General features: G+C 48.0%; 1 protein-coding gene across 3 annotated transcripts in view; it reads left to right on the forward strand.

Moving 5' to 3' along the window:
- Nucleotides 1-26,674, forward strand: part of DLGAP5 (DLG associated protein 5) — a 51,990-nt gene that overhangs the window by 24,515 nt on the left and 801 nt on the right. Inside the window, exons 8-18 of one of the 3 annotated variants that reach the window (XM_065593892.1) lie at nt 5,332-5,633; nt 6,093-6,220; nt 6,316-6,439; nt 7,044-7,129; nt 8,413-8,573; nt 10,653-10,745; nt 13,037-13,259; nt 14,202-14,436; nt 23,511-23,571; nt 24,691-24,940; nt 25,368-25,417. In XM_065593892.1, coding sequence (XP_065449964.1) covers nt 5,332-5,633; nt 6,093-6,220; nt 6,316-6,439; nt 7,044-7,129; nt 8,413-8,573; nt 10,653-10,745; nt 13,037-13,259; nt 14,202-14,436; nt 23,511-23,571; nt 24,691-24,940; nt 25,368-25,417 — 1,713 coding nt within the window. The remainder of the gene's footprint in view (nt 1-5,331; nt 5,634-6,092; nt 6,221-6,315; nt 6,440-7,043; nt 7,130-8,412; nt 8,574-10,652; nt 10,746-13,036; nt 13,260-14,201; nt 14,437-23,510; nt 23,572-24,690; nt 24,941-25,367; nt 25,418-26,674) is intronic. The other 2 variants (XM_024107591.3, XM_024107592.3) reach the window with 2 other exon arrangements.

The raw sequence follows: 26,674 nt of genomic DNA on the forward strand, positions 1-26,674 counted from the left end.
TCCCGCTCCCCGCAGGGGCGCCCCTCCTCTCACAAGGAGGCCACGGTCTCCAGACCACTGGAGCAAGAGAGAGCCAACATGGCACCGAGCCCGGTACCGTCTCAGGCTCGCTCAACTGGACAGACTCCAGAGGAGCTCCCAGCCAGTGAGGAGTTGCAGGAAGGGTTAGAGGAGGAAGCACAGAAGGCCTTAACCTCTTCCTCCTCGCCAGATGAAGCCGTGGCAGGCACGACAGCATCAGGCCCTCCCCCGATTGACCATCGGGCGCACCAGGAACTACTCCGCCGAGTAGCCCTCAATTTGGGGTTACAGGCAGAAGAGATGGTAGAGCAGGAGGATCCCATGGTGGACATCCTAAGCCTTGAAGGCCCCTCCAGAATCGCGCTTCCGCTCATAAAAACGGTACAGTCTAATTATAAGACAGTATGGCAAACACCAGCCTCCAGTGCACCAACTGCGAAGGGCGTAGAGAGGAAGTACTTCGCCCCCTCCAAAGGGTTCGACTTCCTCTTTTGTCACCCGACACCCTGTTCGCTGGTCGTATTTGCGGTCAATGAACGAGAGCGATATGGCCAGCAAGCCCCGACCCCCAAGGCCAAGGAGGCAAAGTGCTTGGACTTGTTTGGTAGAAAGGTCTACTCGTCTGGGGGCTACCAGTTAAGGATCACTAATCAGCAAGCGATTCTGAACTGGCACAATTTCAATTCTTAGGCATCAGTCTCCAAGTTTAAGGACTCCCTGCCCCAGGGTTCACAACCAGAGTTCGCAGCCATAGTGGACAAAGGGAAGGCGATAGCCAGAACCTTTCTGCAGGCCTCCCTTGACTCCGCGGACGCAGCTGCCAGGACAATCGCGTCAGGAGTGGTGATGAGGCGCTCAGCATGGTTACAGGCTTCAGGCCTTCCACCAGAGGTGCAAAACACCTTGCAAGACCTCCCATTCGAAGGATCAGGCTTGTTCTCAGACCAAACGGATGCCAGGCTACATAGCCTCAAAGACTCCCGAGCAACCCTCAAGTTGTTGGGAATGCACACCCCAGCGACACAGAGGAAACCTTTTAAGCCCCAAGCACCGCAGCAGAGACAGTACCACCCTCGCCCCAGGCAGGAACCGTACCGCAGAAGGGGCAGGGACAACAGGCGTAGGCGAAACAACACGCCTAACCAAGGCCAAGGCAAGCCGCAGTCTGGCAACAAGCAAGGATTTTGAAGTTGCGATAGAGGACAGCATACCGACCCTCGTACTGGATCCTCCCCTATGTTTCAGGGTCGATTTGTCCCATTTCTACCGTGCTTGGTCCCGTATAACATCGGACCAGTGGGTTCTTCGCATGGTGGAGGTGGGATACACCCTTCAGTTCTCCCCGCCCCTCTTCAGGGACCCCTCTCACGAGCAACTCCTTATACAGGAGGTGCAGACCCTCCTCAGAGCAGGGGCGGTGGAAGAGGTCCCTCCAGACGTAAGAGGGAAAGGGTTCTACTCCAGATATTTCCTTATTCCCAAAGCAAAAAGGGGGTCTCCGCCCTATTTTGGACCTTCGCAAACTAAACAAATTCTTAGTGAAGGCCCGCTTTCGCATGGTCTCCATTGGCGCTATTATCCCATCTCTGGATCCGGGGGATTGGTACGCTGCCCTCGATATGAAAGATGCATACTTTCACATCGCCATCCACCCTGCTCACCGGCGGTTCCTGCGTTTCATCAATCAACCAACACCATTTCCAATTTACAGTCTTGCCCTTCGGCCTAGCAACGGCCCCTCGAGTGTTCACGAAATGCATGTCTGTGGTGGCATTCTTTCTTCGAAAAAGAAAGATGCGGGTATACCCGTACTTGGACAACTGGCTCCTCGCGGGCAGGTCAGAGGATGAGGTCCGCTCCCACGTGTCACTGGCGTTACAGGTGTTCCACAAGCTCGGTCTACTGGTCAGTGTGCCCAAGTCCTCACTGATCCCCACGCAGAGACTGGACTTCATAGGGGCAGTCCTGGACTCGGTGGAGGCACGAGCAAGTCTTCCAGGTTCCTGGCCATTCAAAGAGCTGTAACCTCCATTCAACAATTTCCGACGACCACAGCCAGATGCTGTATGCAGCTCCTGGGACACATGGCAGCTTGCACACACGTAGTCAGACATGCCCGCCTGAGACTCAGACCGTTACAGCTGTGGCTAGCCCAAACGTATTGCCCCAGCAGAGACCCCTTAGACCTGGTAGTGACAATCCCAGCTCGGGTGTCGAACTCCCTCTGCTGGTGGCTCGCTCGACAGCAAGTTTGCGAAGGGGTCCCTTTCGCTGCAGCACAGCCCACCCTGACACTAGTAACAGATGCGTCAGACCTGGGCTGGGGGGCACACTTAGGGGACCTACGGACCCAGGGCTTATGGTCCAGGGAAGAAAAGTTGCTCCACATCAATGTGAAGGAGTTAAGGGCAGTTCGCCTCGCCTGCCAGACCTTTCACGCTACCATAGAAGGCCACAGCATGTCAGTTCTGATGGACAACACTACCGCCATGTTCTACATAAACAAGCAGGGCTGGTCCCGATCCTCTCCCCTCTGTCACAAGGCGCTCCTCCTATGGGACTTCTGTATAGCCCACTCAGTCCAATTGGTGGCAGCATATCTTCTGGTGGTCCAAAAACGGGTTAGCAGCCCGCCTCAGCAGGTCGTACCACATGCACGAATGGACGCTGAAAAAGGACGTGCATTCAATTTTCCAGAGGTGGGGTTTTCCCCAGGTGGATCTCTTCACCAAGGACAACAGCCAATGCCCTCGGTTTTGTTCATTCCAGAGCCTCCGCCCAAGCTCATTGGTAGATGCCTTCGTGATTCAGTGGGGTGGGAGCCTGAGGTATGCCTTCCCACTATTCCCGCTCATCCACAGGGTCCTGCTCAAGACCCGCAGGGACAAAGCGACAATTATTCTTATCGCACCGGCGTGGCCGCGCCAGCATTGGTATACAACCCTGCTGGAACGGTCATCGACCGCCCCGATTGCCCTACCCCTGCACCGAGACCTCATCACGCAGGACCGGGGTCGCCTACTCCATCCAAACCTACCGTCGCTACATCTCACGGCGTGGAATCTCTCTGGTTAAACGCTATGGAGAATAGGTGCTCCCACCAGGTCCAACAAATTCTCCTTGGTAGTAGGAAGCCCTCCACAAGAGCGACCTACTTTGCCAAATGGAAGAGGTTCTCCCACTGGTGCAAGCCTAATCACATACAGCCTCTGCCGGCCTCCATCCCATCAATACTGAACTACTTGCTGCACCTCAAGCATCAAGGGCTCGCCCCCTCCTCAATTAAAGTGCATCTGGCCGCCATATCGGCGTTCCACCCGGGAGAGTTGGGTTTTTCAGTATTTTCCAACCCCACAGTAGTCCGATTCCTCAAGGGGCTGGAAAGGGTGTTTCCCTACTCATGCCTGCCGGTCCCTACATGGAACCTTAACCTGGTCCTAACTAAACTCATGGGACCACCCTTTGAACCCCTAGCCTCTTGCTCTCTCATGCACCTCTCATGGAAGGTAGCATTTCTAGTGGCCGTTACATCGGCTAGGAGGGTATCGGAGTTGAGCCCTCACTTCGGAACCCCCTTATACAGTTTTTTATAAGGACAAGGTACAGCTGAGACCGCACCCCAAATTCCTCCCTAAAGTTGTCTCACAATTTCATATGGGGCAGGACGTTTGTTTACCGGTGTTCTTCCCCAAGCCACTGCAGCCTGCAGACCCTCGATGTCGGTAGAGCCTTGGCATTCTATCTGGAACAGACCAGGCCATTCCGCAAGTCGGCACAACTGTTCATTGCCATTGCGGAGAGAATGAAAGGCTAGCCTATCTCAGCTCAACGATTATCATCATGGATTGTGCTTTGCATCCACACATGCTATGAGCTCGCCAAAGTACCAGCCCCGGCGATCGGGGCTCACTCGACTAGGGCCCAAGCATCCTTGGCAGCTTTCTTGGCGCAGGTTCCACTCCAGGAAATCTTTAAAGTGGCCATCTGGTCGTCAGTGCATACATTCACAGCCCATTACGCAGTCCATCAGACCAGAGAGGACACGGTGGTCGGTAGGGCTATGCTTCAATCAATCGTTACTTGACTCCTACCCTCCTCCAATGGTAAGCTTGTGAGTCACCTAATGTGTAATGGACGTGAACAATCACTCTAAGAAGAAAAACAGTTACTTGCCTTTCGTAACTGTTGTTCTTCGAGATGTGGTGTTCACGTCCATTACACTTCCCACCCTCCTTCCCCTCTGTCGGAGTCACCGGCAAGAAGGAACCGAGGGAGGGTCGGGCCCACAGGGAGATAGATATAGATATCTCACACACACACACACGAGCAGGGCGCCGCTCTGGCGGGGGGATCCCTGCCGGCCCGACCGGAGCCGCTGAGGGAAAAAGTTTCCGATGTCCGTGCACGCGACGCGCGCACGCCTGATGGGTAATGGACGTGAACAACACATCTCGAAGAACAACAGTTACGAAAGGTAAGTAACCGTTTTTTACGGAGGATTAGATCTAAATTTAGTCTTCTAGAGCAGTGGTTCTCAACCTTTCCAAACTACTGTATCCCTTTCAGGAGTCTGATCTGTCTTGTGTACCCAAGTTTCATCTCACTTAAACTACTTGCTTACAAAGTCAGACATAAAAATACAAAAGTGTCACAGCACACTATTACTGAAAAATTGCTTACTTTCTCATTTTTACCATATAATTATAAAATAAATCAATTGGAATATAAATATAGTACTTACCGTATGTACTCGTTCATAAGCCAAATATTTTTGATAAAAAGTGACTCATCAAAGCGCAGGGGTCGGCTTATAAATGGGTCTACACCAAAATTTGATGATTTTAAACTCTATGGAATCATTCAATTGAATATCTAATACATTGTCGTTCTGTTTACCTGGAGCGTCTGCAGGTATGGAGCCCTCAGCTCCTTGTGGCGCCACTTCCCGCAGCTCCCATCGGCTGGGAACGGCGAACCGAGGCCACTGGGAGCTGAGGGGCTCCGTGCCTGTGAACGTTCCAGGTAAACAAAACGTCCAGGCCCACTAGCGGCTTACCCTAACGGGCCAGGAGCCAAAGTTTGCCAACCCCTGAAATATAGGGTCTGCTTATGAAAGGGTCATACAGTTTTTGCTATTTTTACCTATCCATCTTGGCGGGGTCGGCTTATAAACAAACGGGCTAATGAAAGTCCTGTAGTACTTGCAGTAATATGGACTAAAGTTGAAATAGAAGTGACAATAACCTCAACTTTATTTCTACTATAAGAACTGGTTTGAATGTTTGCTTTGTCTATCTTGTGCTGTTACAGGCACATAAACATGAAGTGGAAGGAAATACTTTGATGGATCAACTAACTGAAGTCTCTGTCAGTAACTCTAAAAATCCAACATCAGAAATTCATCAGGAAGAGACCCTGCTAGAAAAGGAAAACATACCGGTGACACGCATTCCAGTTCCAGTGAGACAGAGAACATGTTCTTTTGCTCCTCAGAACTTTGTGTTTCAGCCCCTAGATGGTTTAACAACTTATAAAGTTACACCCATGACTCCTTCCAGGGCAAATGCATTTTTGACACCCTGTCTCTCCTGGAGCCCTATGAAAATTGAAGCGTAAGAACTCCCTCTTCTAATGACTTTGCTTCCATTACAGCTTAGACCTTGTTGATGAAAGGGGATTCAAATTGCAATGGCAGTTCTGCTGTGGAAACCTGTCTAATATTAAACTGTAGCAGCATGTCAGTTGAAGGATATCTGACATTTAATGCGATGACTTCTGATCATTACCCACCAAGCCTATATTTGACTGTGTAGTGGTAAAGGAAACCATGGTCTATAATCATGTGCCTTTAGGAGTAGAGCTCTCTGCAGTCTCTTGATATATGCTATGAAATACACACTTGTTGCTTTTTAGTAAAAATAGTTAAACATGTGTGCCTTGAGAAGTCAAACATTTAGATTTGATTAACTGCACTTAAAAATGCCTTGTTCCTGTAATGTAGTATATTATTGGCCATGTTAGCCCATTTTAAGGCATGCCAAGTAACTGTTTCTAACTTTTCTATTCCTTAGTAATGTTTCTAAAGAAGAATCAAGAAAAGAGTGTTTGTTAAAAAGTCAAGCTTCACCTGCTCAGGAAGGGACTGATAAAGGCTCTCAAGAACAGCGAATTGGTACAAATTCACTGAAAGTGAAGAATGGTATAGTATTGCGATTCACATTTCATGTAATCCTCTCTTCCTGGTTTGTCAAGTGCAGTGTCCTGGTGATCAAATATCCTTCATATATTTTTCAGAATGTGCCTCAACCAAGACGCAAGATGCTATGCAGAGTTCACATGAAACTAGTCCAGTGTCTGCAGATATCTCCGCAATTGAAACCAAAGCAGGAGAAACAGATCATGACGTTCCCTATTTCAGGTTTGTGTTAAGATTAGCTTCTTACCTGGCTAGCAAGACTTCAGAACAGAGCACTAAAAACTAGAATATCCATAAAACACAAACTCCATAAGTCACTTTAAACTCTAACAACATCAATAGTAAGAGGTTTTCCTGGTAGCTGGATAATGAGTCATGTTTAACTCTCATACTGGCCTTTCCTAGAGTTCTTAAAGCCAGTGACAAACCATCTCTTAAAGACACTGATCTATTCCAAATTAACATTTATCTTCCTATATGTACCAAGCAGATGTTAATTACTATTCTCTTTTTGTGCTTTGTATTATATACATATTGAATACAAACAGAATTTAAAGTGATGAAGACTAATGCCTTCTTAACCCTAGGAGAGTGAGCGGAGAAAGTTCTCTTTTTATCAGTCTCCAAGACTGGCTGCTTGGGCTTTTATAGCTTGCTGGTATATTCTATCAAACCTCTCCTAGAGCAGAAAGAAGAAATGTTTCCCTCCTAGTAAGAGACTAAGATAACACCAGCAGCTGCAAAAGTACTAATGGCAGTTAGGGAGGATCAAAGTTTACTGTAAAATATAACAGAGGTTGGGTATCTCTTTTCTTTTCTTTTTAAGAAACGTTCTTGCCTCTGAGACGGAGAGGCTGATGTCACACTGTCTCCAGTGGGATGGAAAGTTTGAACTGGACATACCAGAGGATGGTAAGAGAACAAACATGTAGTAGGGAACGGAATGGGTTTCATCCCAACCCTATATTGTCTGATCACTGAGGGTGGGGGGAAAAGCATAATTTATTTTGATTGTATGGGCCAAATTGCATTGGTTGAGACACATGAAAAAACTGTATTGGGCAAAGTGTAGTTTGTCCAGAATATTTTTAAATGTTAGCATTAAAGCTCATATAGAGTGTCAGAGTTTTAGGCCAGGAGGGACCACTGGGTAATCTAGTCTCACTTCTTGTATAGCACCAGGCCACCAACCCCACCTAGCATCCACACATTAACCCAACAACCGAAATGAGACCAGTCTTACAACCCACAGGACACTAGACTATTAAGAGCCACAGGCAGAGACTAGGAGGGACTGAGGTACACCAGTGACCGAGGCCCCCATGATGGCAGGAAAATGATTAAGTGAGATATACCCAGATAATCCTGGCAAGTGACCTGCACCCACATACTGCAGAGGAAGGCAAAAAAAACCCAAGATCTCTGTCAATCTGACGTGGGGGGAAATTCCTTCCCAACCTCACATATGGTGATTAGTTATAGCATGATCATTTAAGCCAGAACCAGCAGACCAAGCACCAGAGAGAGAGAGAGTGTGCTTGGTGCCACCTCAGAGCTCTGGCCACCCCGCAGCGTCCCATCTCCAGCAATGGCCATCTTCTGATGCTTCAGAGGAAGAAGATAAATAAAAACTCTCCCAGAATAGCTGTGGGGTGGGGGGAATCCATTCCTGTCCCCTTCTGGTGGCCAGCTGAAACCCTGAAGCATGAGATTTAGGATGCAGTTTGCTGACACTAACAAAGTAAATGGGGTTGTCCACCAAAACAACTTGTCATTTTCAAACTTTGCCCTCTGTGTGACTTTTACCAAAAAAAAAAAAAGAAAGCATGAAACATAGCCAAGCTATAGAATAGCTTTTAAACCAAATTTAAGACTTAACATAGAGTAACTGTTCTTGTTTGGGGAATATGAGTCCAATGCCATAGTCAGACCTCCTCTTTTAAGATCTCTGGAGGTTGTGCTACTTCTAAAAGTGTCTAGCATGCCTAGAAGAGTTGCATATACGGTGGTTGGCTGCCGCTCCATATGAGCTGTTTTGAAACATTGCTCTGGATGCAGTGAATCTGAAGTCAGGTTATACAGGAAGCAAATTCTGGCACTCTACACTATTAGACATAAATAGATTAAACCACAATAACGGTGGAATGAAATGTTCTTTTAATGTGTATCTTCAACTGTTAACTTGTTATCATCAGCAAAAGATCTCATTCGGACAACAGTTGGTCAAACGAGACTGCTCATAGCAGAGAGGTTTAAACAGTTTGAAGGACTGGTGGATAACTGTGAATTTAAACGGGGTGATAAGGAGACGACATGCACAGATCTGGATGGATTTTGGGATATGGTTAGTTTTCAGGTATGCACTTAAAATGTTAAACTACAACAAAACACAGAACCTCTACGAAATTCATGTGAAACTTCTTTCAATCCACTGTGTTCATTTTATGGAGGCTGCATTTGTAGATTTTCAGACCCTAATGTATTCTGTGTACACAAAACAAAACTATAGGTGCTGGTTTAGTAGTCTAATGGTAACCTGTACACTGTAACACAGCTGTGACTGTATGGTCACAGCTGTGTTACAGTGTACAGGTTACCATTAGACTAGATCTTTTGAGAGAAGTGGGGAAGAGCATCTTCCATGTGTTTGAGAGCAGTAGTGAAATGCATTTGAGCCTGGGGAAAAATGAGCCTTTCCTAAACTGGAATTGATTAGTGCTTCTTTTGTCCTTTTTTTAACCCAGCAAATTTATAACTAGTCAAATCAAAAGGCAAAAATGTATTTAGCTTGCAATGACCACCCAAGGGAACTGGAGTGTGTCCTTGGATTTTCTCAGGGAAATGGGTGGGTCTGCCACCAGGAAAGTCACAAGCACTTGGGAAGAAACCTTTGGCTAATGCAGCCAACTTTGTATATGCTGAAAGAATGGAATATGCTACACACACCTATTTGATTGCTGGAAAGGCAGCAGAAAACCTTTACCTAGGAGGAAGCATAAGGGTGCTGTGGAGACAAACTTGGCGTAAAAATATCCCCAGCTCTGCCCAGTTCTCCCTCACTATTCAGTCACTTGCACATGCTGTGAGTGAGAGGTGAGAGGAGAACTGGTGGAATCAGATGCATGTTACCTCAGAGAACCAGTTCACCAGGGACGGACCAAGTGTTGTAACTCCAGACTGACCAGGGACAGCAAACTCCTTACCAGATTCAAAGACGAGCCAAGGTACTATTGGTAGTACTGGTACTATTGTAGTACAAGTTTGTGTCCATAGTCTCAGGATGTCAAAAGCAGGGGCTGAACAGGCTAGGAGAAGAAATCTAGGAAAGGAGGCAGAGATGTAGCAAATCTTGCAACAACTCTACACTAAAAATGTTTCCTGCCTAGTGGAGAGCCTGCACTTCTGGGTGTTGCCGTTGTAGGTACTGTTGCACAATAATGTGTTCCACATAGCCCTTAAGCCTAATGATTTCTAAGAAAATTTCTTTGACACAACTTAATTTGTCACTCTTTATTTCTAATTCAGCATGTGAACAGTAGGCTGTAAGCAGACTACTTTAATTCTAGGTGCTGGATTTCCTGAAGGTGATCCAGTGTTTTCTTTCATTGGATCATCCAGTGTGACAAGGACTGTTTTGAATAAACCCAAGTATCTTGGACTCTAATGTGTGTATATTAGTGTTAGTCACATCAGCTATGTTAACTGGGAGCCAGCGATTCATTTCTCCTACTAGAATCTGTTGGTAGTTCAGCCCACTTCTATATTTAATTGGAAAAGGTACAGAAAAGGGCAACAAAAACGATTAGGGGTATGGAACAGTTTCCATATGAGGAGAGATTAATAAGACTAAGAGGGGATATGATAGAGGGCTATAAAATCATGACTGGTGTGGAGAAAGTAAATAAGGAAGTGTTGTGTACTCCTCATAATACACAAACTAGGGGTAACCAAATGAAATAAATAGGCAGCAGGTTCAAAGCAAACAAAAGGAAATATTTCTTGAGACAATGTAGTCAACCTGTGGAACTTTTTGTCAGAGGATGTTGTGAAGGCCAAGGCTATAACAGGGTTAAAAAAAACTAGATAAATTCATGCAGGATAGGTCCATCAGTGCCTATTAGCCAGGATGGGGAGAGATGGTGTCCCTGGCCTCTGTTCGCCAGAAGCTGGGAATGGGTGAAAGGGGACGGATCACTTGATTATCTGTTCTGTTTATTCCCTCTGAAGCACCTGGCATTAGCCACTATCAGAAGACAGGATACTGGGCTAGATGGACCTTTGGTCTGACCCAGTATGGCCGTTCTTATGTTTTTAATGTAAAGGTACCTAAATACCCAATAAACCACCTGTTTTATGCTTAAAAAACATTTGATTGAAATAAGTTATGCAGCTGTAAACCTAGTTCTGCAGCAGTCTTTTCTTGGATCTTCAACAGGTAGAAGATGTGAATAAAAAATTTGATAACCTGAGTAAACTTCAAGAGAATGGTTGGCAGCCAGTTAACATCCCAAGCAAAAGAGCCATCAAGGTATGTGCAACTCCTAAAAGTCTGCTCTAAGACTTAACATGTAACCGTTTTGAACAGTTCCAAATAGAATATTTGTAGTATAAGGCTACTATGCCTCCTGAAGCCCTGCTCATTCAGTTTTTCCTCTCTAAATAAAACCAGTAATATTAGAGAACTCCTTTCAAAAAACAGTCTTCACCCTTTCACCCCCATCCCCAATTAACTGGCAGTAGTGACCTATAGTTTAGCCTTTTCTGGCCCAAGGAATTTGGACTAGGAATTGAAATCTTGACTCTTGCACAGAGAACCACAGCAAAGGCATACCATCTCTTAAGGCTTGTCTACACTACAGTTATGTTGGTATAACTAATGTCGCTCAGATGTGAATAAGCCACACCCTCGAGCGACATAAATTACAGAGGCCTAAGCACCGGTGTGGACAGCACTATGTCGGCAGGAGCTCCCGCCAACATGCCCACCCCCTCTCGCTGGGGTGGTTTTATTATGCCAACAGGAGAGCTTTCTCCCATCGGCATAGTGTCTTCACCAGACGTGCTACCGCAATGCAGCTGCATCAGTGTAGCTGCACCGCTATTGCACTTACAGCGTAGAGTAGGCCTCAGAATTAAAGTAGGTAGAGAGCCTGGAATAAGGCAGTGGCTTCCTCAGGACCTGACCGGGAGGGACCATTACACTCCCCAGGGTGGGTGCAGGCAAATCTGCCCCGCTCCCCTCACAGGAAGTGTAAGGGCGGGTCAGGAAGTATAAGAGGACGGCCCTACAGCTCAGTTGCAGGTGGACTGGGGAAGGAAGTGGACAACTCCCCGAGAGCCACACCCTAGGCAAGACCCAGGACTGGCCATGGAGTAGACCGATGCCCTACTGACCCAAGAGGCAAAAGGCCCCGGGGAGACATCAGAGGAAGCACTGCAGGACAGAGCCTGGTGGCGATGGAGCAATGCCGACAGAGTTGGGTAGGAAGTAGCTCAGGGAAACCAGATCTTGGTCCAGTTGTGCTGGCAGGGCACGAGGCAGTGTTTCCCTACTGACCCAGTTATGGGACTGTCAGCCACTGCTACGGCCCTGAGCTGGCACCTGGTGGAGTAGGGTGGGCCCAGGTACCCCTATGCCCTGCCACTGCCCCACCTCTAGGGCTGGCTACATACTGTACTCAGCCTAGGCCAGAAGGCCTGCATCAGAGACTGCTGGTTGATTGCTTGCCCCAGCCAGGAGGCTGAGGGCTATAGAATGTTTATTTGCTCTGCTCCACCCAGAGGGCCAGAGCTCAGAGACAGCTGTTGTTCTTTGTCCCAGCCAGGAAGCTGAGAGCCATAAACTATTGACTATTGTGTCCACACTCAAAGTGCCAGAGTCCAGACCTACTGCTGTTTGCCCCTGCCAGAAGGGGGTGCCACAGACCCGAGAGGGAAGGTGGCTACAAAGCCACAAACTTAAAGTGTAGTAGCTAACATCTCAGTTGTACTCTAGAGCAAGGACTCTTGTCAATGCAATATTAACTCAGTTTGCTTTTTCGGGTGAGGTCTTTGCAGTCATGCCAGTGGCAAAAGTAGAAAGTTATGGGTGACTTTGCTAAACCTGTGCTGTAAATGCTAAACTGTAATAAAGGGGAGTAAATATAGGACAGTTCCACTATTTGGGGTTAGAATACTTCTGATTTTTTGGGTATGAAACAGTCTGACGCTCCAAAAACATAACTGTTAAAGTATTTAATACAGTCTGCCAAGTGGAAGGTAGGTAATCGCTTCCAGTGACTCATTGGACTAACAGTCAGGCTGTGTGCGTTCCACAGTTTGGCTGCAGAATCCATTCTTTGCTGCAGAATTATGCACCAGAATATAAGCTTCAAGTTAAAAAATTGTTGGACCAGTGTGGTTAGGAAGAGAAACTTTACAGATAAGCTAGTAGCATCCCTTTTGCTGTCCTGCATCTCTATCTCCTGGCCACTAGGAGTCTCTGCAGCCCACTGCTTACAAGGACATGAGCAAAAGAAACCCTGATGGCCATCAGCAAGGTGTTAGGAAGTTTTGAACTCTAGGCTTTTACTTCAACACTCCTTGAAAAGAAATTGCTCTGCTCTTTTTGTCCATTCCCAAAACCCTGAAATAGTTGAATGACAGTAGAAGAGATCAAGGGCATGAACAGGGATGATCTTCCCAGCGATTAGATTCCCCATTGCCACCTTTGTATGGGCACTATTTACAGTGGCCAGCAGCTCCAAAGATGTTCTTGTGTAACTGCCTTTTGTCTCTAAGCTTTAAGATGTGATAGAGATTCTCTTTTACAACGTTCAGAAGAAAGCTGTCCCAAGTGGGATATCTAAGCCGAAACAAGGGGCTGCTGGAAGAACTGCTGCCCGAAACCGTATTGCTGCCATCAGAGCGGCCATGAAGGAGAAAATGAAGCAGGGAGAGACAGCAGCTGACTCAGCAGCCCAAGAGATGCCAAAAGAAGAAGAAAAAGTGGTGTTTGAGGCAGGATTTTTCAGAATTGAAAGTCCTCTAAAATCTTTTCCAGGTTGGTGTGATATTGTGTTTGTCTTATCATTTTTCTGTGTGAGCTCATATGAGAGCATGGTGATTGTTTCGTTTCACCCACATAGTTGTTGTTGGGGCATTTAGGGTTTGTCTACACTGCACTCGCGGCTGGCCTGTGCTAGCTGACTTGGGCTCAGGCTGTGGGGCTGTTCAGTTGTGGTGTAGATGTTCTGGCTCCAGTTGCAGCCTGAGCTCTGGGACCCTTCCACCTCGCAGGGTTGTAGAGCCCGAACCTGGATGTCTACACTGCAGTTAAACAGCCCTGCAGCCCAAGCCCTGCGAGCCCAAGTCACCTTGTGTTGTGGGGGGTGTTAATCATTATAGCAGTGGAGATATTTCTACAGGTTTTGCATCTGTTCTTGCAGGGGTCTAGTGCTGCTTTGAGTTGTTGTGTTCTAGTCTGTGGGGGGCTTGCTTCTGTCAGGTGAAGCAGTTAAGACTATGAACATGACCGTGTCCTTTTAAACCTTAAGGTTTAAAAATCTCCATTGTTAATAAAACCAGAGATAAGTTGAAATTAATTAATACAAAAATGTGTACTGTATAATTTGTGCTGTTTATACTTCAGTTGGTTTGTATAGTAAAACTGACTACAGTACTTTCTTATTCCTACTCAGTTTCAGATTCTGGTTCTCCTGTACTAGCACAGCTGTAAACTACAAGGGAATGTTAAAATCCAAGATGTTTACTAGAATACTTGAAAGATTTTTTTTCATATTTTGTAGTTTTTTTGGATTTAAACTGTTAGTGACCTATTCACCCTTGTCACCTTTGTCCATATTCTACCTGGTAGAATTTACAAGAAATTTATTCTTAACTTGCCATCTGAATAAAACACTTAAGTTCAACAAATAGAAAAAATAGCAAATTAGAAAGTGTTTCTAATCAGAATCTTGGTCACTGAATTTGTCCCATTTTTCAGCTTTGCCTTCCAAAACACCTGGCAGATCTTCCCAACGGATTTCTAAACAACTGACAACTCCAAGATCAGCCAGTAGAACTTTGCGCCAAAGCAGTCTTGCCATTCTCTGCAGCTCTGAGGACACTGTTGCAAAACAGACTACACCAGCAGCCAGAGGCTTTCATGTTCCACAAAATCCTAACAGGCTCCAGGCTCCTACTAGAAAAACTCTGTTTGGCAGCACACTTGAACAAAGGTAGACACTTGAATACAGCTTCATTCTAACTTCAGTTGCAGCAGAAGTTACCAGTTAACTTTTAGCACATACAATTGTCAATATTAATGTTTGCTAAATCTTACCATTAATTCTGCCTGGGTAAAATGTCAAGTCCTTGTTTTTCTCCCTCCACTGACCTAAAGCGAATCTTAAGGCTTTGCATCTCACATATAACTTCATTGTGCATAAGTATATGTTTACTTTCTGTCCAGAAAATGAGTTGTGTAGTGAGTAGTGACAAGGACCCGACCATGATGGTAGGAGGGAGAACAGCACAATAAAGTCAATGCGTTTCAAGAAGGCGACTTTAGCAAACTCAGGGAGTTGGTAGGTAAAATCCCATGGGAAGCAAGTCTAAGGGGAAAAACAATTGAAGACAGTTGGCAGTTTTTCAAAGAGACATTATTACGGGCACAAGAGCAAACTATCCCACTGCGTAGGAAAGATAGAAAGTATGGCAAGAGACCATCCTGGCTTAACCAGGAGATCTTCAATGATCTAAAACTCAAAAAAGAGACCTACAAAAAGTGGAAACTCAGTCAAATTACGAAGGATGAATATAAACAAATAACACAAGTATGTAGGGACAAAATTAGAAAGGCCGAGGCACAAAATGAGATCAAACTAGCTAGAAACATAAAAGGAAACCAGAAAACATTCTACTGATACATTAGAAGCAAGAGGAAGACCAAGGACAGAGTAGGCCCATTACTCAATGAGGTGGGAAAGACAATAACAGAAAATGTGGAAATGGCAGAGGTGCTTAATGACTTCTTTGTTTCGGTTTTCACCAAGAAGGTTGGTGGTGATTGGATGTCTAACATAGTGAATGCCAGTGAAAATGAGGTAGGATCAGAGGGTAAAATAGGGAAAGAACAAGTCAAAAATTACTGAGACAAATTAGATATCTTCAAACCACCAGGGCCTGATGAAATGCATCCTAGAATACTCAAGGAGCTGACTGGGGAGATCTCTGAGCCATTAGCAATTATCTTTGAAAAGTCATGGAAGACGGGAGACATTCCAGAAGACTGGAAAAGGGCAATTATAGTGCCCATCTATAAAAAGGGAAATAAGGACAACCCGGGGAATTACAGACCAGTCAGCTTAACTTCGGTACCTGGAAAGATGATGTTTGCAAATTGATTCCTTAATTATTTGCTCCACCTAGAAGTTAATAAGGTGATAAATAACAGTCAGCATGGATTTGTCAAGAGCAAATTCTGTCAAACCAACCCGATAGCTTTCTTTGACAGGGTAACAAGCCTTGTGGATAGGGGGGAAGCGGCAGATGTGGTATATCTTGACACTAGTAAGGCTTTTGACACAGTCTTGCATGACCTTCTCATAAACAAACTAGGGAAATACAACCTAGATGGAGCTACTATAAGGTGGGTGCATAACTGGTTGGACCATCATTCCCAGAGAGTAGTTATCAGTGGTTCACACTCATGCTGGAAGGGAATAATGAGTGGGGTCCCGCAGGAATCGGTTCTGGGTCCGGTTCTGTTGAATATCTTCATTAATGATTTAGATAATGGCATAGAGAGTACACTTATAAAGTTTGCTGATGATACCAAGCTGGGAGGGGTTGCAAGTGCATAGGATAGGATTAAAATTCAAAATGAGCTGGACAAACTGGAGAAATGGTCTGAAGTAAATAGGATGAAATTCAATAAGGACAAATGTAAAGTACTCCACGTAGGAAGGAACAATCAGTTGCGCACACATAAAATGGGAAATGACTGCCTAGGAAGGAGAACTGTGGAAAGGGATCTGGGGGTCATAATGGATCACAAGCTAAATATGAGTCAACCGTGTAACGCTGTTGCAAAAAAAAGCAAGTATCATTCTGAGGTGTATTAGCAGGAGTGTTGTAAGCAAGGCACAAGAAGTAATTCTTCTGCTCTACTCCGCACTGATTAGGCCTCAACTGGAGTATTGTGTCCAGGTCTGGGCACTACATTTCAAGAAAGATGTGGACAAATTGGTGAGGGTCCAGAGAAGAGCAACAAGAAGGATTAAAGGTCTAGAAAGCATGACCTATGGGGGAAGATTGAAAAAATAGGGTTTGTTTAGTCTGGAGAAGAGAAGACTGAGAGGGGACATAACAGTTTTCAAGTACATAAAAGGTTATTACAAGGAGGAGGGAGAAAAATTGTTGTTCTTAACCTCTGAGGATAGGACAAGAATTAATGGGCTTAAATTGTAGCAAGGGCGGTTTAGGTTGGACATGAGGAAAAACTTCCTAACTATCAGAGTGGTTAAGCAATGGAATAAATTGCCTAGGGAGATGAGGAATCTCCATCATTGGGGATTTTTAAGAGCAGGTTAAACAAACACCTGTCAGGCATGGTCTAGATCAGGGGTTGGCAACCTTTCAGGAGTGGTGTGCCAGTCTTCATTTATTCACTCATTTAAGGTTTCGCGTGCCAGTCATACATTTTAACGTTTTTAGAAGGTCTCTTTCTATAAGTCTATAATATATAACTAAACTATTGTTGTATGTAAAGTAAATAAGGTTTTTAAAATGTTTAAGAAGCTTCATTTAAAATTAAATTAAAATGCAGAGCCCCCCAGACCGGTGGCCAGGACCCGGGCAGCGTGAGTGCCACTGAAAATCCGCTCGCGTGCCGCCTTCAGCATGCGTGCCATAGGTTGCCTACCCCTGGTCTAGATAATACTTAGCTCTTCCTTGAGTGCAGGGGACAGGACTAGATGACCTCTCAAGGTCCCTTCCAGTTCTGTGATTCTACGATAACTGCAGAACAAACTATGTAATGGGGTCAAGGTTGCCTATGCCAAAAGCTGAGAATGGTTAGAGAAGACTGAATGCTCAGGCTCTTCTTCGAGTGCTTGCTCATGTCTATCCACAGTAGGCGTGCGTGCTCGCCACATGCACCAGTGCCGGAAGTTTTTCCCTTAGCAGTACCTGTGGGGGGAGGGGGGGGAAGCACCGCTGTGACCCCTGGAGTGGCGCCTCTATATCACGCTATAAGGGGAGCCACGCACTCCCCCACCCTCAGTTCCTTCTTGCCGCCAGTGAAGGTGTGTCGGAATTTCTTGCTCCAGCTCTGCTGCAGCCTTTCCAGTTGATCTTAGTGGTACCTTTAGCTAGTTATTAGTAGCTTGTAGAAAGTAGTTTTCAGTTGTTAGAGTGGGCCTGGGGCATGCCCAGTGCCCCAGGCTTCAAGTCGTGCGACTCCTGTTGCCATTCCATGCCAAGGAGTGATCCGCGTGCTGAATGTCTCCGCTGCTTGGGCGAAACTCACACGAGTGAACGCTGCAAGATCTGCAGGTCTTTTAAGCCATGAACTAAGGAGAGGGACGTCAGACTTCGCGCTCTCTTCATGGAATCAGTGCTGGCTCCAACTCCAGTATGCCGAGCAGACTTGGCATCTGGCACCGCATCATCGGTGCACAGCGAAGCCCCCTCCCCCGGTCGGCACCACTCCCCTTCCAAGAATCAAAGGAAGAGCTCGACTTCGCAGCGGTCCCGAGAGAAGGGAGGGGGAGAGGCTGGTCCCGCATTGGGCAGCCCTCGGTGTCCCCCCGGGCTCGAAACCTTTGACTTGTGCTGAACGGAGTAGCCCGGCAGCGTCGACATGCAACTCTCCTGCGGTCTGGATCCCATCGACACCGGAGGCTCAACGGGCCACTCGAGACATTTTGAGCTTGCCGGTGGCAGGCCCCTGGTCCCGAGGCAAACCGCCGCTGGGTGCTTGACAGGCCTCCCCGGTACAGCGCAGCTCTCAGTCCGAAGCCCGCTCTCTACCTCATTCGGCACGCAACGACAGGTCCACTTGCAGCTCGCCTCCACCATCCTCAATACCAGCCAGGTTACCTGGTTCGGTGCCGTCCGGGCAGGAGTCTCGGGGTCCCTCCACGCAACAGCGGGCGCAGGCACCAAGATAGGCATCGAAGGCGTTCCTCTTCATGACGCAGCTATCGTAACCGGTCTCGGCGTGACCGACGTCCACGCTCTCGCTCTGTCAGATATCACACATGGGGCTCCCGCCGCGCGTCATCAGCACCACGGCACTGTAGCTCCTGGCGCCGAAGCGAATCTCGGAACAGTACTTCCGGGGGGTACCAGTCCTCGACATCGAGCTCCCGATCCCTTGGAAGACAGCATTGTAGGCACCGTTGCTCCCACCGCTCCTATGGTACCGTTTGGTCGGTGGTGACCTCTGCCTTGGCACCCAGCTGCCCCTTGCTGGGCCGTACCCATCAGCCGGACCAGATAGCGCCACCTGGCCTGCAGCATGGACATTGGCAAGAGGCCCCATGGTGGGACAATGATGTCAGTGAGCCCCGTGGCTGCCGATGCCCACCCAGCCGGGAACCCGCTTGATGGCCGGGGCGGACGGGGCCCCATCAGCTTCGCTATCTAGGCCAAGGGACAAATCGACAGATCATGAGTTGTCGGCTCCGCGCCCGGACTCCGACCTGGGGGTTGATGCACCGGCTGCGGCCCACAGCCCCGTGCCCGCCTCCTCTCCTGCACTGGATGATACTATCACGACACTGCCACCCTCTGCTCCACAGGAAGACTTCATGGCGCATCAAGACCTGCTAAAGCGGGTGGCGTCGAGCCTCCAGCTGCAGGCAGAGGAGATGGAGGGCCCGTCCGATTCTCTTTTTAATGTATTGTCCCCCTCAGTGCCGGGCCGTGTGGCTTTACCCCTTCACCAAGGAGTAGCCAACATCTCCAATGCCCTATGGTTAACTCCTGCCTTTCTGGCCCCGATTTCCAAGAAGGCTGAGAGGAAGTATTTCGTGCCGGCCAAGAACCACAAATACCTCTATTCTCACCCGGCACCTAACTCTCTGGTAGTGGAATCGGTGAACCACCGGGAGCGGCAGGGCCAGCCCACACCCAAGAATAAAGACTCCAGGAGACTAGACTCTTTTGGTAGAAAACTACTCCTCTTCAAGTTTCCAGCTCAGGATGGCCAACCATCAGGCCTTACTGAGCCGATATGATTTTAATTTATGGGAGTCCCTGCCAAAATTTGAGCCATTCCTCCCAGAGCGGGATAGGAAGGACTTTAAGGCATTGGTGGACGAGGGGGCGACGGCAGCCAAAGCAGCTCTGCAGGCAGCGGCAGACGCGGTGGATACGGCAGCTCGCTCGATGGGCTCCGCGATCTCCATGCACAGGGTGTCATAGCACCTCCTGTCCGGGCTTTCGGCGGAGGCCCAGTCCCTCATGCAGGACGTGCTGTTCGATGGGAAGGTCCTGTTCACCAAACAGACGCCCGTCAGGCTGTACGGGATGAAAGACTCTCGTACCATCCTGCAGACCTTGGGCCTCTACATCCCTCCGGCTAAGAACAAGGCCAAACCGCAGACGTCAGCTCACCCTGCCAGAGCAGATATGAGCCCCCTTACAAGAGGCCAAGAGACCAGAAGCGCCGGCCTCAACGACAGTCCCGCTCTGCCCCACAGCCTGGGCCCTCTAAGGGTAAGAGGCAGGGAAAGAGGTGGTTTTGATTATTTGAAGGGGGGCACCAAGGCAGTTGCCATGGAAACCCCCCTACTAATAAAGTTTGTGTTCGGCAACCGCTTGTCTGCCTTCTGTGGGGATTGGTCACGAATAACCTCGGACTGCTGGGTCTTCAACACCATTTCCAAGGGCTACACGTTGCAGTTCAGTTCACCCCCGCCCAACCACCCCTCCATCCCTGGTGGGCTCGGGGGACCCGGAGCATGTTCATCTCCTAGGTCAGGAGGTGGAACGACTACTACACCTGGGGGCAGTGGAGAGAGTGCCAGTAGAATTCCAGAGCAGGGGCTTCTACTCCCGATATTTCCTGATCCCAAAAGTGAAAGGGGGTCTCAGACCCATCCTAGATCTGCAGAATCTCAATCGGTTTATGGTCCACTCCAAGTTCCACATGGTGTCCCTGGCTTCTATTATCCCCTCCCTGGAGCCGGGGGACTGGTACATGGCCCTGGACCTTCAGGACACATATTTCCACATACATATTTTAGAAGGGCACAGGCGCTTCCTCCATTTCCTAGTGGGGCCCAACCACTACCAGTTCACGGTTCTCCCATTTGGCCTATCCACAGTGCCCAGGGTATTCACAAAGTGTATGGTGGTGGTAGTGGCCTACCTCAGACGAGAAGGGGTCCAGATGTTCCCATATCTGGACAACTGGCTTCTCAAGGGCAACTCACCCTCTCAGGACCTGCTTCTGTCCATATGTGCCAATCTCGGCCTGTTGGTAAACGAGACCAAATCAGTGCTAGTCCCCGTGCAGTATATAGAATTCATAGGGGCACTACTGGACTCCTTAAGGGCCACAGCCTCTCTCCCAGTGGGCAGGTTCGAAACCCTCAAAGGTCTCATCGCCTCGGTCACGACTTCCGGTGACAACAGCACGGGCGTGCCTTCAGATCCTAGGACACATGGCGGTGTGCACGTATGTGCTCCGCCACGCCAGGCTCCAAATGAGGCCCCTCCAGCTATGGCTAGCCTCTCAGTTCTTCCAGGCCCGGGACAGCCTGGACAAGGTCTCATGGTACTGACCCCAGTAATCGCCTCCCTACAATGGTGGTCCTCCCGGGCAACATGCTCCAAAGGGTTCCTTTCCAGGAGGCGGTCCCATCGATAGACCTGGTGTCCGATGCGTCGGACTTGGGCTGGGGAGCCCACATAGGGAACATGCAAACCCAAGGGATGTGGTCAGCCTCGGACCTGTCCCTCCATATAAATGTCAGGGAGCTCAGGGCGGTACGGTTGGCGTGTGTAGCTTTCATCATGCAGCTTCGTGGCAAGGTGGTCAGAGTCCTTACGGACAACACCGCCACGATGTTCTACATCAACAGGCACCGTGGGGCACGGTCCTCGGCCGGGAAGCCTTGAGCCTGTGGGAATTCTGTATAGCCCACGACATGTCCCTGAGGGCCTTCCACCTACCGGGCGCCCACAATACATAGGCCGATCGCCTCAGCAGGGTTTTCTCCCCCCGTTACAAGTGGATGCTCCACTAGGAGGTCACTCACCGGCTCTTCCGAGAGTGGGGAATTCCCCATGTGGACCTGTTCGCGACCCGCCAGAACCAGCATTGCCCCTGATTTTGTTCCGGGGGGGGGGGGGGGGTTGGTTGGGGAGGGCCTCGATCTCAGATGCCTTCCTCCTGCAGTGGTCGGAACAGCTTTTCTGTGCTTTTCCACCGTTTCCCCTTATAGGCAAAGTCCTAGAAAAAGTGAAAACAGACAAAGCACGTATCATCCTTATCACCCCAGCCTGGCCACGTCAACACTGGTACGGGGACCTACTGGCGGCCCCTCCGAGGAGGTTGCCGCTACGCCTGCACCTCCTCTCCCAGGACGGGGGCCGCCTCCTTCATCCCAATCTGGCCGCTCTCCACCTGACAGCATGGCTGCTCAGTGGCTAGAGGAGGAGGAGGAGAGGAGGTGTTCTGAGGAAGTAGGCAGGTCCTCCTGGAAAGTTGGAAGCCAGGCATACCTGGCGAAGTGGTCCCGATTTTCCAGGTGGGCGGGGGAGTGAGGAGTCTCCCTATCGTCCGCACCACTCCAGCTTATCCTCGAGTACCTCCTATCCCTTAGGACCCAAGGGCTGGCACCCGCCTCTGTTAGGGTACACTTGGCGGCCATATAGGCCTTCTACCCGCCGGTGCAAGGGCACTCGGTCTTCTCCCATACTATGACCTCCTTCTTCCTGAATGGCCTTGACCGTTCATTCCCGTATGCTAGACCTCTGTACCGCAGTGGGACCTAAACCTGGTGTTGTCCCGCCTCACGGGGCCTCCCTTTGAACCTTTGGCCACGTGTTCCTTGTCTCGCCTCTCGTGGAAGGTAGCCTTTCTTGTAGCAATCACGTCAGCCGGACGTGTCTCAGAGCTCAGGGCCTTGACCTCGGAACCTCCATATACGGTCTTCCACAAGGGTAAGGTCCAACTTCGCCCACACCCTGCATTCCTTCCAAAGGTGGTCTCCGCCTTTCATATCCCTAGGAGGGAGGGATAGCTCAGTGGTTTGGGCATTGGCCTGCTAAACCCAGGGTTGTGAGTTCAATCCTTGAGGGGGCCACTTAGGGATCTGGGGCAAAATCAGTACTTGGTCCTGCTAGTGAAGGCAGGGGGCTGGACTTGATGACCTTTCAAGGTCCCTTCCAGTTCTAGGAGATAGGATATCTCCATTTATATGGAACAGGACATCTTTCTCCCCGTGCTCTGTCCCAAGCCCCATTCCTCCAATGAGGAATGCCGCCTTCACACGCTCGATATGCATAGGGCAGTGGCCTTCTGCCTGGATTGGACTAAACTGTTCCGAAAATCCTCGCAACTCTTCGTTGCCTTGGCTGAGCGTATGAAGGGGCAGTCTATTTCCACCCAGCGCCTTTCTCACCGGATCGCCTCGTGCATACGCACATGCTATGATCTGGCAGGGGTTCCCCCGCCACCGATCATCAGGGCACACTCAACGAGAGCTCAGGCCTCATCGGCTCCCTATGTAGCCCATGTCCCTATCCAGGACATCTGTAGGGCTGCCACCTGGTCTTCAGTTCATACGTTCACTGCGCATTATGCGATTGTCTCCCAAACTAGGGATGACTCTGGGTTCGGCAGAACGGTACTGCGTCCCGGGAACTCCTACCCACCTCCAACAGATACAGCTTGGAATCACCTACTGTGGAATACACATGAGCAAGCACTCGAAGAAAAGACAGTTACCTGTTCCATAACTGGTGTTCTTCGAGATGTGTTGCTCATGTCTATTCCACATCCCGCCCTCCTTCCCCTCTGTTGGAGTTGTCCGGCAAGAAGGAACCGAGGGTAGGGGGAGAGTGTGGCTCCCCTTATAGCGCGATATAGAGGCACCACTCCAGGGGTCGCAGCGGTGCTTCCTCTCCTCTTCCCCCCTCCCCCCCCCCCCCCCCCCACGGGTACTGCTAAGGGGAAAAACTTCTGGCACCGGTGCACGGGGAGCGCACGCACACTTACTGTGTAATAGACATGAGCAACACATCTCGAAGAACACCAGTTACGGAACAGGTAACTGTCTTTTTTCTCTTTCAGTGGCTCCCCACTTGCAGAAGAACAATGCTCTATGACAGATGGTGCAGCAGAGAGAACTAATGTGAGTTATGTCTTCATTGACTAGTGCATGTATGTGCCTTAAAGATCTATCTTCCGTATATAAGAAACTGTTAATGTTTACCCCCATAAAGCAGTGGATACCATGGATTCTAAATCAGGAGAACGTACTTTCCAGTTCCTCCAGAGCGTCTGAAAGTTCGGAGAGGTGTTTGCATAGGATCATTAGTATTGAATGGCAGATTATCTTAAGCTTTGTTTCTTTATATGGATCTACATTTAATCCTTTTTGTGGCCAACTGAGTCCAACAACTTAAAGCCATTCTCCTACAAACTGCTAAAAATCTCTTGCATTGATTTTTATCCTCATCATCTACTACACTTAAAAGAGCAAGCAAAGAGTTTTCTTGCTGTTCACTTGTTTCACCTCTGAGAATGTCTAGATGCTATATTATCTTTACCTGCATCTAACTTCTCCATGAACTTATTCCACATCACTGTCTGCAGAAGGGATCTTGTATGTGAAACATTTGTTCAGTTATGACTGCCCCTCTTCTCTTCCCCCCCCAAGAAGTTTCTCATAGCTTTCCTCAGGGAGATAGCCTTGCCTGTGGGACTTTTCAAGCTTAAGTATTGCTCAGTAGGTAGTTTTGTGCTTTGAGGAAACAATGTAGCAAGAGAACTAACTGATTACCTAAAATGCTCTTCAGACACCTCTGCTGCAAGTGTAAATTGTTTTCTTCAGGGAGGGAGAATTGACCTTGCATTTTCCTCTTTAAAAGCTTGTCAAAGAAGCACCAAAGAAACTACCTTTCATCTGAAATAGATCATAGCAATGGATTTACAGAAGCCACCTTTTGTTTTGTTTTGTCTTTTGAAGAGTCTCTTGTGTAAATCTACTAAACTCTAACAAATTATCCATAGACCAACTCCAATCCACAGGCCTTGTATCTTAACAATACACATGGTGGAGTACCATCTTCCATGATCTCTTGGCCTGCACGTGTCCTGGCCCTCATGTACACTTTGTGCTTTCTTTCCATTTCTAAAGTTGATCTATTTTTTTTAATGAAAACAAAACAAAAAGCACAAAACAGAACTGAGTACTGATTTATGTCTCTCTTGCGATCTTACTTTCTACTTATCCCATTTAATTCTCCAGGAAACAAATGTAGCTGGCCTTGAGGTGTGTTTACGCCCAGATGAAAGGAGCCGTTCAGGTCCTGTTGATTCTCAAGCATTGGAAGATCCTGACACTAAAATAGAAATGCCAGATGTTACAGAAGATATGGAACTGTCTGCTACAGATCTTGCGGGTCAAGACATTGTCATGCGCAGCCCAGAAAAGAATGCCCAGTCAGAAACTGATTTCATTCAGGTTGAAAAACCACACACACCAGAATATAAATCAGGTGGGTTTCTTTATAGTTAATTCACATGGTTTGTTTTACTACTAGGAATTTACAATCCGAATAAGGCTTTATCTGACAATCTTAAGCTTATTAATGGACCTTGTTAACACATGAACTTATTGCTGCAGAACTATTAGTCTCTCTAAATGGGGTGCAGTGTCTGTGTCTATTTGATATTTGCACTGACATCCTTGTATTCTACTGAATGCACAACAGCAAACAACCATACTAATCAAGAGAGGTTTTTTTAATTGTATAATCTTCAATAGGGTGTGTAATCCCGCTATAAAAAGCGGAAGCAAAGGTTGATAGACGCTATGAAAACGAACTGAAGACCGGAATAAGTGCAGAAAATGTATAGTTTTTCCAGCACTATCAAGCAATGCAGTGTAACTTTTAAGTTTTGAAATGTCGTCTTATTTTCCAGATCTTTTGCATAGCGATTTTATCTCCAGTGATGGAACTCCCTTTCACGTGGTAAGTTCACCTTTAGTCTTTCTTGACTAAAACAATCCATTTACACGGTAGCACCATTAAACTTTCGTATTAAATGGCATTTGTAAAATTTCCTGAACTACTGCAATGAATTCAACTCCATAAAAAGTTAGTATCAAAGACCTAGTTACTCTAGTGCAGCGGTTCTCAAACTGGGTCGCGACCCCCTTTGAATGGGGTCACCAGGGCTGGCTTAGACTTGCTGAAGCCCGAGCCCCACTACCCAGGGCCGAAGCCCGAGGGCTTCAGCCCTGGGTGGCAGGACTCAGGTTACAGGCCCCCTGTCTGGGGCTGAAGTCCTTGAGCTTCAGCTTTGGCCCCCCTACCTGGAGCAGTGGGGCTTGGGCTTTAGCCCTCCCACCCAGGGCAGTGGGGCTTGGGCGGGCTCAGGGTTCGTTTCCTCTTCCCTGCCCCAGATCGTGAAGTAATTTTTATTGTCAGAAGGGGGTCACGATGCAATGAAGTTTGATAACCCTCACTTCACACTTCACTGCTTTAGTGCATGCTGCCTTTTGTGGTGACTCAAGAACAGCTTAGGTGGATCCAGGATAAAATAGCTCAAGATTTTTGTAGAACAGTTGTCTAACTCCTGTCAAACTGCTTGATCCTTGACTTGGTCAAACTACCAAACAGCCAGAAAATCCAATTAGTCTGAACCCTTAGTGATCTTCTCCCTCCTGAAAAGTTGAGGCATGATAGCTAACCAGGTGAAGGCTTATTTCCTTCTGTTATACCTGCTAAAAATGGATAATATGCTCCTTGCTTTCTGCCTTCATCTGTCCTTTTCCTTCCCTCTTTCATACGAGAATGCTTCAGGTCTCTATTCTATCTCTGCCTTGGTAGCTCTAATATTTTCTAGGGCTGAAGTTGTCAAAAGAGCCCCAGGGGAAAGTTGGTGCCCAAATCTAGGGGATTTGGGTGCCCAGCTCCCTTGGCTCCTCTGAAGAGCCCACCTTGCATGTGGATTGCTACTGTAATTGGTCCCCTTCTCTCCAAAACTGAGCTGATATTTAAACTCTCCTTATGTGATTGGAAACAAGCCGGCAAAGTGCTGGACCAAAGAGGGGGCCCCAGTGACATTGGTAAGTTGGTTTGGGGTTTTTTTTTTTTTTTTAATTCTTGCTCTGGAAAAATGTGCAGCACAACAACTATCACCACATTTGAGTCAAGCACTCCATCCAATACTTAATATTTCTAGTAATTCTGCACCTTCCAGCACTCTTAAGGATTCTGCTAGCA

The sequence above is a fragment of the Chrysemys picta genome, chromosome 4 (assembly GCF_011386835.1).
Source record: "Chrysemys picta bellii isolate R12L10 chromosome 4, ASM1138683v2, whole genome shotgun sequence".
Taxonomy (NCBI): domain Eukaryota; kingdom Metazoa; phylum Chordata; order Testudines; family Emydidae; genus Chrysemys; species Chrysemys picta.